We start from the raw sequence: 12,613 nt of genomic DNA, 5'->3' as shown, positions 1-12,613 counted from the left end.
ATCACCAATATATAGCACCATTCTTCTTACCTCATGTATTTTTTTGAACACAATAATCAAAAATCACGTTTCAGCCAGTCAAATGATATCAAACTTTAGCAGAAAATTGATCTGTGAGGATTGATGACAATCTCAAAAAATGTGGCCACTTAAAAGTACTCTTTGTGTGCAGTAGAAGGCGGTGAAGCCTTCAGCCTCGCATCTTCGGCTAAAAATAGCAAAGCCCCTTCAGGCGATAATCTCATGACTATCATCCGAAGGATCCCCGATGGACAATTTCTGGAACACGTTCAATAGAGGAACGTCTCTATTCTAATCACTTGTTCCCTTCCACTCACATCCGAGCTTTTGGGGGCACGAAAGGGGCAACAAAACCTCTGTCCACGGACAGCCCATCCAACACTGTTTTCCTATTTCCTCTCACAGTACGCCGATCGCAAATATGGCGGCCCACGACATTTCAGCACATGGACTGATTCAAACGGCGAGAGATGGGCTATCTGAATTAACCTGGACCACTACCTTCGCGGTTTTCGTGTTCTCATGCATCGCAACCCGCGTCATCTCGGGGCTACAGAGTCGCCAGCGTGTCCAAGATCCCGCAGAACCTCGAACTTCAAGATTAGCACCTTACTGGTTCCCATGGGTAGGCCATGGCATTTCATTCCTCTGGAATCACGTGGGTCTTATTGGGTCATTACGGTTTGTACCAGCGTCCATAAAGAAGAGAATATTGTACTAATGAAAGATACAGAGACTCTATGGCCGAGTCTGTATTCGGCGTCTACTTGCGCGGTGAAACTCACGATACTGTGGTCTCACCATCAATGATGAAAACTATTCTTTCTTCGCCGGATGCGTCCAGTGGCCCTCTACTCGATCAGGCCCTCCAAAACGTATTTGGCGATCGCAGCCTCATGCGCAACTTGCGTCTAGCCCGTCACCAGGAAGTCAGTGATGACGTATCTGGAATCATGAGTAGAGAGCCATTCATCAGCGATGTATCGACCACAATCATCAAAATGCTGCAGCGCAACGTCCCAAACTTGGTCAGCTTCAGCCGAAGCCCAGTTGACCAATTCCAATGGGAACGTGATGGCCACGTATCCGCGTCCGAGGAAAACCAGTCAACCTGTGAGGCAAGGCTCTTCGAGCTCATCAGGGGGTTTGTGGGCCATAATTTGAGCACGTTCTTGATGGGCGAGGCTTTTGTCGAGAACTTCCCTCTCTTCCTCACTGATCTATGGACGCTGGACAAGAATTTTGTCCCACTGTTTATCGGACTTCGTCGATGGGTGCCTACTACCCCGAGTATTTCCGCGGGATTCGCCGCGCGCGATCGACTCCTTCATACCATGTCAGTCTTCTACCGGGCATTCAGTGCCTGGGACGACGGGATCGATCCCGGCATCGAGCTCCGCGAGCTGGAAGACGTATCGGATCTGGTAAAGGAGCGCATGAGAACGTTCCGCAAATTGGAACTCTCTCCCGGCGCTAGCGCAGCAGGGCAGCTATCACTATACTGGGACGTGATTGAATACACCTCCAAGATTACATTCTGGACAATCACCCACATCTTCGCGGACAACGAGCTCCTCAAAGAAATCAGAAAGGAGATCTCTGCCTGCGTAAAGTCATCTCGACGAAGCCGCCAAGAGACGGGCTTCCCATTCGAGGAACCACCCAGGTTGGACATGGATCTTGACAAAGTGCTGGACTCATGCCCGCTTCTCAAGGCATGCTACTACGAATCCATCCGCCTGCACTCCGCAGGCATTTCATTCAGAAAACTTGAATCAGACATGACCCTCACCGAGTCCGTGGAAGATGCGACTCAACCGCGCACATATAAGCTCCGCAAGGGTGAGAAGGTCATTATGCCACATGGTGTCTACATCAATGACCCACAGCGATTCTCGAACCCAGATCAGTATGATCCGCTCCGGTTTATTGTGACGGACCCCGTATCGGGTGCCAAGCAGGCTAGTGCTGCTAGCCTTGCACCGTTTGCAGATGGCCTGTACGGATCCAAGAATAACGCTCTTACTGAGCGGGCTATTCTAGCGTTTACGGCAAGTATTGTGTCAATGTGGGATATCACTTCTGCCGATGAAAGTGACCTGGTGGTCCCCAAGAATTGGACAACATTGGGAACTTTCCAGCCTGCGAAGGATGTGAAGGTGAAAATGAACTTGAGAGTGTAACCTAGTTTACGGTAAAACTGCATCAGACGTTTTTCTATATGGATACTATGCAAACTGTCGCGCTGTCTGTTAATTTTGACAACTCTATTTAAAATTTGACGGCCTATTATAGTATAGTAACACTGATCAAAGCAATGCAGAAATAAAAAAAAATAAAAACATACAACAGCCAAAAGTATGATCGACGTCACCCAGGGCCCGTCGTTTCGGTGCTGGGCGGCTCGTCGCTTTAGCCAGTCTTCCTTCAGGCGGCCTCAGGCGGCAGTTCACCAACCCGAATATTCTTCACCCGAAGACCGCCTAGAGCATGAGCAGGCCTACAAAATGTGCATTTACACGATTCGGTCGCCAGCGACTGGCATGGAGAGCGATAATAGATAAATTAGAAATACGCGCCAGGAAAATCTAGTAGCGGTCTCCCTCCATTCAGCCCCCCCACTTATCTCGCTCCGTTAGGCTAACAATTCATACTTACCCCTATAATAACTAAGATTGAGTACTATTTTTTCTTCTTCTTCTTCTTCTTCTTCTTCTTCTTCTTCTTCTTCTTCTTCTTCTTCTTCTTCTTCGTCGTCGTCGTCGTCGTCGTCGTCGTCGTCGTCGTCGTCGTGGATCTCGATGACGACTGTTACAACTCAGGCACAAGGGATCAGCAAGTGGTAGTATTCAACTAAATAACTAAGCATGAGGAAAGAAGCAAGCAGAAAGGCATGAGGCAATCTAATACACAGACTACACAAAGAGAAATGTAGTGCCTTAGGGACCAGGCATCAATGAACCACTGTGGTGACAACTACAATAACTCCGAAATTTTATATGCTGTTCTCCTAATAAATAAGAGAGACTACCTGCGAACACACTAGATAACTATATAAGTTAGGACTTCTAAATATATTTCTTGTATCTTCCAGGTGGCTGGGTTATCTCCCCCAAACTCTCTCAATTCTTCGATGACTGGCAATCCTAAACTTGAATAATGCTGCTGAGAACCGTTTAACTAAGTAGGTAAAAATCCTTACGGTCAGGAAGTAGCCTGGATAGTATATCTAACCTACTAGAGAAGTATAGGAAAGTTGGCGAAAGTATTTGTAGAAAGATATAGATATACAGGTCCCTTGTGTTAAAATTACCATGGTAAAGCACCGAAATAATCAGCTAAATTACCTCAAAATGAGATATGCTATTTCATAGGCTAAGAAAACCCTATATTCCAATATTCAAGTAAAAATAAAACATAGTTGTTGAGATATGAATTCGTAGTTTATCGCATTTACTATGTGTTTTGGGGTGCGCAGGTCGGGCGGGAATTACGTTAGTGAGTGCAGTTGATGATTAACTTTCAGGGGCCATAGTTAGTTAGTTATTGCCAGGATGGTGGGTCATATGATTTTTTGGGGTTTAACAGGATATCGGAAATGGGTTGCTGAGCTCATCTAGGTGCACCAATCGGATTTTAACAGGTCTGAATTGCAAAGAGGCCCCAAGTTGGCAATTTGGTGGGCAAAACAATAACTGCGGATCTAACTATAACTAACTAGTCAGTTAACTAATAAGCCTTGCTGATTTAATTATTACTAACGGCCCCTTTCAATTTAACTAGTAAGTTACTAAAGCCCCGGCGGCTCGCGTGTATGTGACGGAACACGCAGGAAACAAATCGGGTTGTTTAAGCTAGGATAGTTAGCGCTTCAAATTGCGCACTTAGCCCTTACAGCAAAAGAGGGGAATCTGCATGCATATACCCTAGTCGCACCATCACGGATGCTCACTCGTCCGTGCTCGTGCCGTTCTCCAAGCCCCTCCACTGAAAACTAGCCGAGTACGTGTCGTGCGTCTGTTAGTGGCTGTAAGAACGCGTCGATGCTATTAGCTTGCATACGGTTAACAGACCAGGACCTTTGAGACTATAAATAGATAAGTTCTGGGCTATCTGCATTTCCAGCTTCAGGGGCATGGAGAAGTTGAGGCGTAAACAGGTTTAAGCAAGTCGCTTATACGCAGGCTGAAGACGAACACTGATCGAGAGCCTATCTTGCTTTGCTTACCTATAACAACGTGTGTGGTGTTCTAGAAGGTCAACCTCGCCCCAAATAATACGCAGACAGTCTAGGCTTCGTTATATATAATATAACGCCTTCCCACCGACGCTCCTTGAATATCCTATTCCTTGATATGCGCCTTGGCCAGAAATGGCGTCCCGTGACGACTACGTAGTTGGATGGGTTTGCGTACTGCCTATAGAGGTCGCCGCAGCCAAAGCAACACTTGATCGCGTCCATGACAATATACCTACGGATCCAAACTCAGCGGACAAGAACAACTATATTCTAGGGAGTCTTCAAGGCCACAATGTCGTTGTGGCGTATCCGAATTCCAGGGTGTGTGGTAAAACATCGGTAGCTGACGTGGCCACGCAGTTGCACGCAAGCTACCCATCTGTCCGTCTTGATTTCATGGTCGGCATTGCGGGAGGAGTACCAAATACGAAGGAGGATATTCGTCTTGGTGATGTTGTTGTCGGAAAGTCGACAGCTGGCGGGCCAGGTGTCGTCCAGTATGATGCGAACGGAGAGCGAAAGAAAGATCAGTTTGTTAGCGGCAGAGCGTTAGATCAGCCGACACCATTGCTTCTCATAGCTATGGGGAAGGCCGAGACTGCTGCTGTTTTTGATGAAAGTAAGATGGCCCGCTACATCTCCGAAATCTTGCAGAAAGACCCCGTTACCTTTGCCCGTCCTGGCCCAGAGGAAGATATCCTCTTCGAACCGAATTATGATCATGCAACCATCGAATCCGAAGAAAGCGGGTGCAGTCGATGCGACCCAGATAGGATCCGATCCCGGCACCCTCGGGAGTTACAGGTCCCCATAGTTCATTATGGCCTGATTGCCTCCGGCCATCATTTGACGCGCCATGGAGCGACCCGGGACAAGCTCGCACATAAGTATGGTGTTCTCTGTTTTGAGACGGAGGCAACCGGGTTGAGAGATACCGCCCAGTCCTTGGTCATCCGAGGAATTTGCGACTACGCATATTCGCATAGGTCCAAGCTTTGGCACGCCTACGCCGCAGCGGCGGCTGCAGCATACGCAAAAGAGGTCCTCTCCTTCATACCTAGGGTGTCCAAGACGATAAGTTTGGCCACGGAATCGCATGTCGAGGCTGCGCCTGTTCTTGACGCTTTACTGCTGACAAGGCCAGAGGTTGATCGGAAATCTCTCATTGCATTAAAAGGACGCAGGGTTGACGGCACCTGCGAGTGGCTTGTACAGCATCCTCAATATCAGGAGTGGCTGGCAGATACGAACCACTCCCTACTCTGGATCTCAGGTGGTCCTGGAAAAGGGAAGACCATGCTGGCGATTTATATCACCGAGATGCTACAGCAAGTAGTTGCTGCTGATGGTGCTCTCCTCTACTACTTCTGCAGTGGCCGCGACAAAAATCGGAACACTGCTTTGACCATCATGAGAGGTATTCTGCATCAATGGATCGACCTCCAACCGCATCTGGCCAAAGATATTAAACACTCCTTCGAGGGGACGGAAACAACCAAATATACCAATTCCAGTTTTGTGTCGTTGTGGATGGTTTTCCTGACCCTACTTCAGCAGAGCACGTCTTCCCAGGTAGTTTGTGTTCTGGACGGCCTTGACGAATGCGAAAAGGAATCACTTGGCCAGCTTCTTGATGCAATTGGGGTTTCCTTGTCGAAGTCTGGAGAAAAGACACGGCCACGACTGAAGCTCATCATCCTCTCCCGACCTCAGCCGGCTATTTTGGAGAGCAAACTCGGCCAATATAAACAGATTCATTTAGACACTTCCGACAAGCAAATTTCGCAAGATGTCAAGAGATACATTTTTGCCAAAGTTGCGGAACTGGCATCTGAGCAAAAATTTTCCAAAGAGATGGTCGCGAAGGTTCAGCAGACCTTGTTAGCTGGCGCCGATGGGACCTTTCTGTGGGTTGGATTCGTTGCCAATGAGCTTCAGGGCAGGAGTTGGAGCAAAATCAATGAAGTACTCCGCCAAGTTCCAAAAGGCCTTAGTGGTATTTATCAACGGCTGCTTCAGCAGATCGCCGACAAGGAAGCGTTGATTCCCATTCTCCAATGGGTTGTTCTTGCTGCTCGACCCCTCACATTGGAAGAACTGACCACGGCCGCAGGGATCAAGATGGCCGGGACTCTTCCAGCAACACAAGTGACCAAGAATAGACTCGAATGTGGCGGGTTGCTCGTGAAGATTGAAGGAAATGTCGTCAACCTGATTCATGAATCGGCGAGGGAGTTCTTCCAGAGCGATCAAGTCAACATAAAAGGGATCAACATGTTCCATATGGGTCAGCATACTCACAGAACTCTCATGCAGACCTGTTTAGCACACATTGAACGCGGATACGGAAATGCCGGAGGAATTCACAAAATGTCTGGCCCCGATCCCTTCCTATCTTATGCCAGCCAGTACTGGCCGCTGCATTTTCACCACGCCATTCACGTGCTAGATACACCGACCGAGTTCTCACGTCCGTTCTTCAGAGTCGACTCTTCGATCCGTGTCGAATGGTGGAAAGTCTACTGGGAGAAAGACAAGAACGGCGGAAGCCCGCCAGCGTTCACACTCCTGCATCTCGCGGCATACTTTGGCAACGTACCCTGGGCTAAATTGTTGATCAGCAAGCATGCCCGCCTTATTTCGCGAAAGGACAATTACGGCCGGACGCCGCTGTCCTGGGCTGTCAACCAAGGTCACCGAGAAATGGTGGAACTTTTGCTGGACCATGGTGCGAGTGTCAATTTCAAAGATCGTAGCATGTTGACGGCTCTCCATATCGCGGTCACTGGACAACACAGGGACGTCGTGTCTGTGTTGCTCGAACACGGCGCCCGTCTCGAGGCCAAGGCGGAGCATGGCAATACGGACACACCGTTGATGCGAGCCATTCTGGTAAATTCGAGGGAAATGACGCAGGATCTACTTGAGCATGGGGCGCGCGTGGACAACTTGCCAGCTCTTCTAGGAATTGCTTCCTTGAGGGGACCTACGGATCCAATGGATGAGCGGGTAAATGAGCTACTTGGCCTCCAGGAGCAGGTTTTCCTCGCTCGCTTTAAGCGTTCGTCGCGATTTGTCGACTTGGTCATGAAAGGGCTGGGTCTTTCCTTCCGTTTTCCTCTCGTTCTCAAATTGATGTCCCTCTATCTCAAGTTCGTGGTCCTGAACCGTTGGGACAGTCTATCTGTATTACAGGAGCTGGTCCAGGAACACAAAACGGACGAACTGAGAGAATGGGCGAAACTGTACCATAATTTTTTCTTGGGGCTAGTTGTCGCTAGAAGTCCAAAGAGGCTGAAGGCCATGGGCGACCTGTCCACACAGATATTGCAGAAGGTCGCGCCTAAAGATCTTCAGGCACTGCTGGCCATCACAGTCTTCACCGGCATGGATACGAAACTCACGGCTCTCCGTCACGGATGGAGAGAAGGAGATGCCATCACAGCTACGGCAATCTCAAATTGGGCCGCCATCGCCTGCGAAAGGGACACATTGGAGTTCTTCCACTTTGGCATCCGCGAGTTTTTGAGCGACTTCGATAGCTGTGTTCGCAAGGGGAACCGGGAAGAGAACGTACTCCGAATGGCTCTACTCATGACGGGACACTTCGCAATGATCGACAAACAGGAATCAGAACCGATTAAGTATTTGTCCCGTGTAATCGCGGAGTTTTTTGAAGGATACATCGACAGCAGTTATGAGGTTGAATTATTCGGCGACGTGAATCAGGCGTGTGCTAACGAGCTATTCGTCATCAGCAAAAGCCGTGACTCCGCCAGATTACGCCTCTTTCTGACCAGTATTTTCCTGTTCACCCAGCAGGCCCATGAAGAGGGACAGGATCGCTTCCTCAACATTCCCCCGGCAGCATGCTTGATTCTTTGCCAAGAGAATGCAACTGATCATCAGTGGCTGATTGGTGAGGCTATCCCGGAGGAAATAGGGGCCTTGATAGCGAAGGAACCCCCTGGGTCGCTGCAGAAGCGGGCTTGCAAGACTTTTGTGGAGTGTCTTATCATTGGGAAGAAGTATGATTTGACATTACCCAGGGGCGCCCCGAGACAAAGAGTGGAGCAGCATCTGCAGTCTTTGCCGGGTGTAGGACATGTGATGAATCGCATCCTTGACTCATAGAGTATTGTGTAATATTCCTGCGTGAGAAATATCAAAGCTAAGTCACGAGAAAAATAAAAGGCTGTGTTAATAATTGTGCCTACGTATTGCCTTGGGATTCATACTCAAATAGCTTCTAGTCAAATGAAATTCATTTATTTACACTGGAAGCGTCTCATGTATCTTTGGATCTTCATTCACAGACATGAGCGCCAAAATGGTTTTCCTTCTTGTGTTCAGAGGCCTCTCTATCCATAAATTTCGTATCTACTGGATCGAAGCTGCTGCTGAAGTTAGACATGGGCCATGTCACATCTTTAACCTGGTTCTCAAAGCTCAAGGCCAATAACACCCAGAGCCATTTCTTGGGTCCTCACTCTCGTTTATAAGGAGCCAAGGTTGCTATCTCCCACCTATGAGCTGTTTCCACCAATCCATCCGACCTGACCTTACCTTGCGCTTATTGTCATTTGCTTGGTGTGTAGTTGCTGGCAAGCGTGTCGGATTACTTGAATCTGCATGATCCAGAGAAGGTGTCGTCAATGAAGCTGAAATCGATGAGGACTGGCGGTCCACACCATGAGAGACAGATTTGTCTAATATTGGTAAGGTCGACTCGTGCGTTGAGAACCGCGCTGGTTGATGCGGCACAGACGGTTGGAGTTGCACTCTTAATGCCTGACAAATCTGGCGGTCCACATCACGGTCGGTATCTCGCTTCCAGTATCCTGCACGGTTGAGCCGCAGTAAAACGTCACCAGGCGGGATAAAGTCTTCCCAATTCTTCCGCCCCGCAGGGAGAATGTTGGGATCCGCACCGAGGTCAAGAAGCAGATCCATGATAGAAAGCAAGCCATTCTTGGCGGCGTAATAGAGCGCAGTCCTCCTTCCAGAGTTCATGCCATTAATATCATGGCCCAATTTGGAAAGAAGTTTGATCATGGGGACATTGCCTATAGTAACAGCTTGGCGAAGGCTTGTGACGGCCCGGCAACAGCGCGACTTGCTGAAAGCTAAATTGCAGGTGGCTATCTGGGCATGGCTGGTCGGCTCGCGATCCAGCCATTCCTCTGCAGTGAGGCCGCTTTCGTCGAATAGAGTATGAGGCTCTGCAATGACAGATTTGTCGAGCAGAATACGGACAATGGTGAAATCTCGACTGTGGATGGCTAAATGAAGAACGGACCAGCCATGGTTGTCCTGCTGCGAGGCCGTGGATCGTACACGGTCGTCTTCTAAAAGGCACTGGACGACATGGGAGTGCCCCATGAAGGCGGCGTGGTGTAGAGCAGTCCAGCCGTGGCATGTTGACTTGATTGGGTCGGCTCGTTGTAAGAGGAGCAAGCTCACAATGGAAACATGTCCTCCATTTGCAGCGCAGTGCAATGGTGACGTACCATAAGAGCTGACAGCATTGGGGTTGGCCCCAGCATCCAGCAACAATCGCACAATTTCCAGATGGCCCTCCTCTGCTGCCCAATGTATCGCAGACCAACCATCGCGATCACGATAGTTCGGATTCTCACCACATTCGAGGAGCAATTGGACAGTGGGAAGGTTGCCAGAAGCTGCCGCTGCTTCCAAAGGCAAAATCTGCTGCTTATTTCGGGTAACAGAAATGCTGGCACGGTGTTCAACAAGCAATTTAGCAGTCGAAGACCATCCCAAACTAGCCGCCCAAGCGAGCGCAGACTTTCCATCCGCGCTGGATGAATTGGCATCAGCGTCCATAAGCAAAAGTCCCGTAGTGGCGCCTTCTTGCCCGGCAACCACGGCCCAAAGAAACGGAGAAAACCCAGAGTTGTCAGTGACAAATAAATCCGCGTCGTGCTTGACCAAGACTTCTATGCACTCAATGAAGCCCCGCTCCGCAGCGTAATGCAGGGGCGTTTGGCCATCTTCATCCTTTAAATTTACATTTGCGCCGTTCCGGATCAAGGACTCAACCAAGCCCAAATCGCCGGCCTGTACCGCGTGGTGAAGCTTCGTCGTCCCCAAGTCGTCTTTGTCCTCTAGGTCGAGTACTGTCACCCGTGCACTGATTTCCTCTTCGCGGTGTTCCACATTGCCGTCTGCAGCCTCCGCATCATCGTCTTGGAAATCCCAAATCAGGTCCTCATCCTCTAATACGCTGTACATAGATGCGCGTGTAATTCCAAAAGCACCAGCCGGACCATAGTCTTCTAGCGGTTGGTCGCTATCGACGCTCTCCGCGTCCTCATCATCATCGCTGGGAAGTTTTTGCAGTGTGAGCAGAGCAATTTCCTTCATATGACCGGCGACGTGTGACTGGAGGGCTTCGCTCGAGAAGACTGAATTGGTTTCAACCTTTCCCGAGGGTCTAAAATCGTCGCCAAAGGGACACTCCAGTATTTTATCGATGTCTGGTCGCCGTGCGGCGTTGCTGAGGGTCCGGGCGTGTGCATCAGGCACACCGTGCTCCTTGATTGAATGCTCCTGGTACTGGATCTCTTGGTCAAAGACGATTGGACCGTGAGACGGAGCCCGGCATTCCCATATATTCCCGTGTGCAGTCTGCATGTGACTGGACCAGGCTTTCGACGTTTCAAATGTGAGCGGACCTCTCCCGTGCCCGTGATGACCTCCTTCTAGGCAGTGTGAAAACACACAAATAAAGGGCTCCAGGTCCCCGATGACATGATTTCTAGTGTAGATTAGCCACATGTACCCATGAAACGACCGGAATGATCTTCTTACTGCCACAGCGATAAGCTTGCATTTTTTTTGAATTCAATAATGACGCCACAGTATGGACACTGCTGCGCACGCGGTATGGGAGGGAACGACAACTTGTTGTTCACAAGAACAGATTTAGCCTGGGGAACCTCAGTTATGGATTTAGCGTAAAAGGCCGCAACAGCAGTTTGTCGAGCAGTAGTCGCATTCGTTGCTGGCGCGGGCGAAGGGGCCGTTGGGTTGTTAGTCCTCGCAGGCTTTCGCAGCGCGCTCGGCACAAACCGTACAGCGGGCGAAATTTCCTCCATTTTGGGGAGTTGAGCAACGGCCGGAATCATTTCCGGGCTCTCGATACTCAGACCAATGCGCTTTCGATGCGAGTGCTGATAATACAGCCGTCGAAGTCGCAGTGTGTTGGCTTCAACCAATGCTGAGCGGAGCGCCTTCGGCGCCTTCGGAAATCGCAATTCGATATAGCATTTGGTATAGAGACGCAATTCGTCTATGGCCTTGTTTGCCTCTTCGTCATCTCTGTAACTTTCGATCTTGCGTGCCCGGTTAGCTTTAGCGGACTTGCGAACGGCGTTGGACAGACGGAAGAGCCGCGTTAACGTTCCGCCGATTGTCTCGGTGATCTTCAAAATGTTCTCTTCTGCTGGATCGAGGTCGCTCTCTGAATCGCTTGTATCGTCGTCCACTCTCCGCGTAACTCCCAAATTGCTATGCACTGAAATGCGTTGTCTCTTCCTGCTCGGACTTTTTGGCGGTCGCTCGTCGATTGGCTTCACTGTTGTCGAGACTCCCATTAGACTTGATCTTCAACCCATCCGAATGTGTTACGGAAAGTACTCACAAGACAGCAAGGTATCGTAAATTATATTCAAGAGCTGATGTATGATATCCGCGGCCAAAGGACTGAATCTCAGTCTGTAATCAAGCGAGACATTGGGCGCCCCGTAAACATCCATGTTTGATGCCCACAGAGAAAAGCGTGCCAGCTGATCGTCCATGATAGTAGGGTCTGGCACGATTTCTGGCGTGGCCATGTACTTGTGAAAAAGATACTGACATTGTGTCGCATGCTCGGCGATGGTCGGGCTAAGATCGTCTTTGAGGAAGACATCTTGCATAGGCTCGTCTCCGACACCCTCGAGACTTTCCATGGCGAGAGGGTGCGGTGCGGGCGGGCGGACGGGCGGGCGCGAGTCCTGAGTGCGTCAAGATCCAGGAAGCCGATCCCTGTCTGTATGGAAAAGACAACGATCCAAGGGTCGTGGGTAATTAAATCGCGAGTAGGCTGTGAAATTGTGGCATAAACTCTGTGTCAGATAATGTGAAACAGCATGTCTCTTGGGCGCCTCGAGTGACGAGTTTATGCCCCGCCTCAACCTTGTCTCAATGGTTTACGGATGTAAGCAGCGGCACATGAGGTCCAAGTACAGCGCGCTAACGGCTCGCAATCAGTAGCTCGGCTCAACTTGCACGACTTGATTGGCCTACGAGCTAGGTTGGTCTGGCAGTGTGACAGAATAAATGAGAAGA

General features: G+C 49.7%; 4 protein-coding genes across 4 annotated transcripts; 2 read left to right on the top strand and 2 right to left on the bottom strand.

The window, feature by feature from the left end:
* Positions 1–442: 442 nt before the first annotated feature.
* N7496_010317 (uncharacterized protein) lies at positions 443–2,204 on the top strand (the record flags this gene model as incomplete). Its single annotated transcript, XM_056703230.1, has 2 exons — positions 443–702; positions 755–2,204. The coding sequence occupies 2 exons, from the start codon at positions 443–445 to the stop codon at positions 2,202–2,204; spliced, it is 1,710 nt and encodes a 569-aa protein (XP_056552230.1).
* A 2,639-nt stretch (positions 2,205–4,843) lies between these two features.
* On the top strand, positions 4,844–8,395 carry N7496_010316 (ankyrin repeat-containing protein; the record flags this gene model as incomplete). Its single annotated transcript, XM_056703229.1, has 2 exons — positions 4,844–4,880; positions 5,406–8,395. 2 exons carry the CDS (start codon positions 4,844–4,846, stop codon positions 8,393–8,395), a joined length of 3,027 nt encoding a protein of 1,008 aa, XP_056552229.1.
* A 381-nt stretch (positions 8,396–8,776) lies between these two features.
* Positions 8,777–10,915, bottom strand: N7496_010315 (ankyrin repeat domain-containing protein; the record flags this gene model as incomplete). The annotated part of the gene is made up of 1 exon (XM_056703228.1): positions 8,777–10,915. The coding sequence occupies one exon, from the start codon at positions 10,913–10,915 to the stop codon at positions 8,777–8,779; it is 2,139 nt and encodes a 712-aa protein (XP_056552228.1).
* Positions 10,916–11,088: 173 nt separating this feature from the next.
* Positions 11,089–12,234, bottom strand: N7496_010314 (uncharacterized protein; the record flags this gene model as incomplete). The annotated part of the gene is made up of 2 exons (XM_056703227.1): positions 11,089–11,858; positions 11,925–12,234. The coding sequence occupies 2 exons, from the start codon at positions 12,232–12,234 to the stop codon at positions 11,089–11,091; spliced, it is 1,080 nt and encodes a 359-aa protein (XP_056552227.1).
* Positions 12,235–12,613: the final 379 nt, after the last annotated feature.

Source organism: Penicillium cataractarum (genome assembly GCF_028827025.1).
Source record: "Penicillium cataractarum strain IBT 29864 chromosome Unknown utg000008l, whole genome shotgun sequence".
Classification (NCBI taxonomy): domain Eukaryota; kingdom Fungi; phylum Ascomycota; class Eurotiomycetes; order Eurotiales; family Aspergillaceae; genus Penicillium; species Penicillium cataractarum.
Note: the sequence above shows the minus strand (reverse complement) of the source record. Positions and strands in the feature narration are given on the sequence as shown.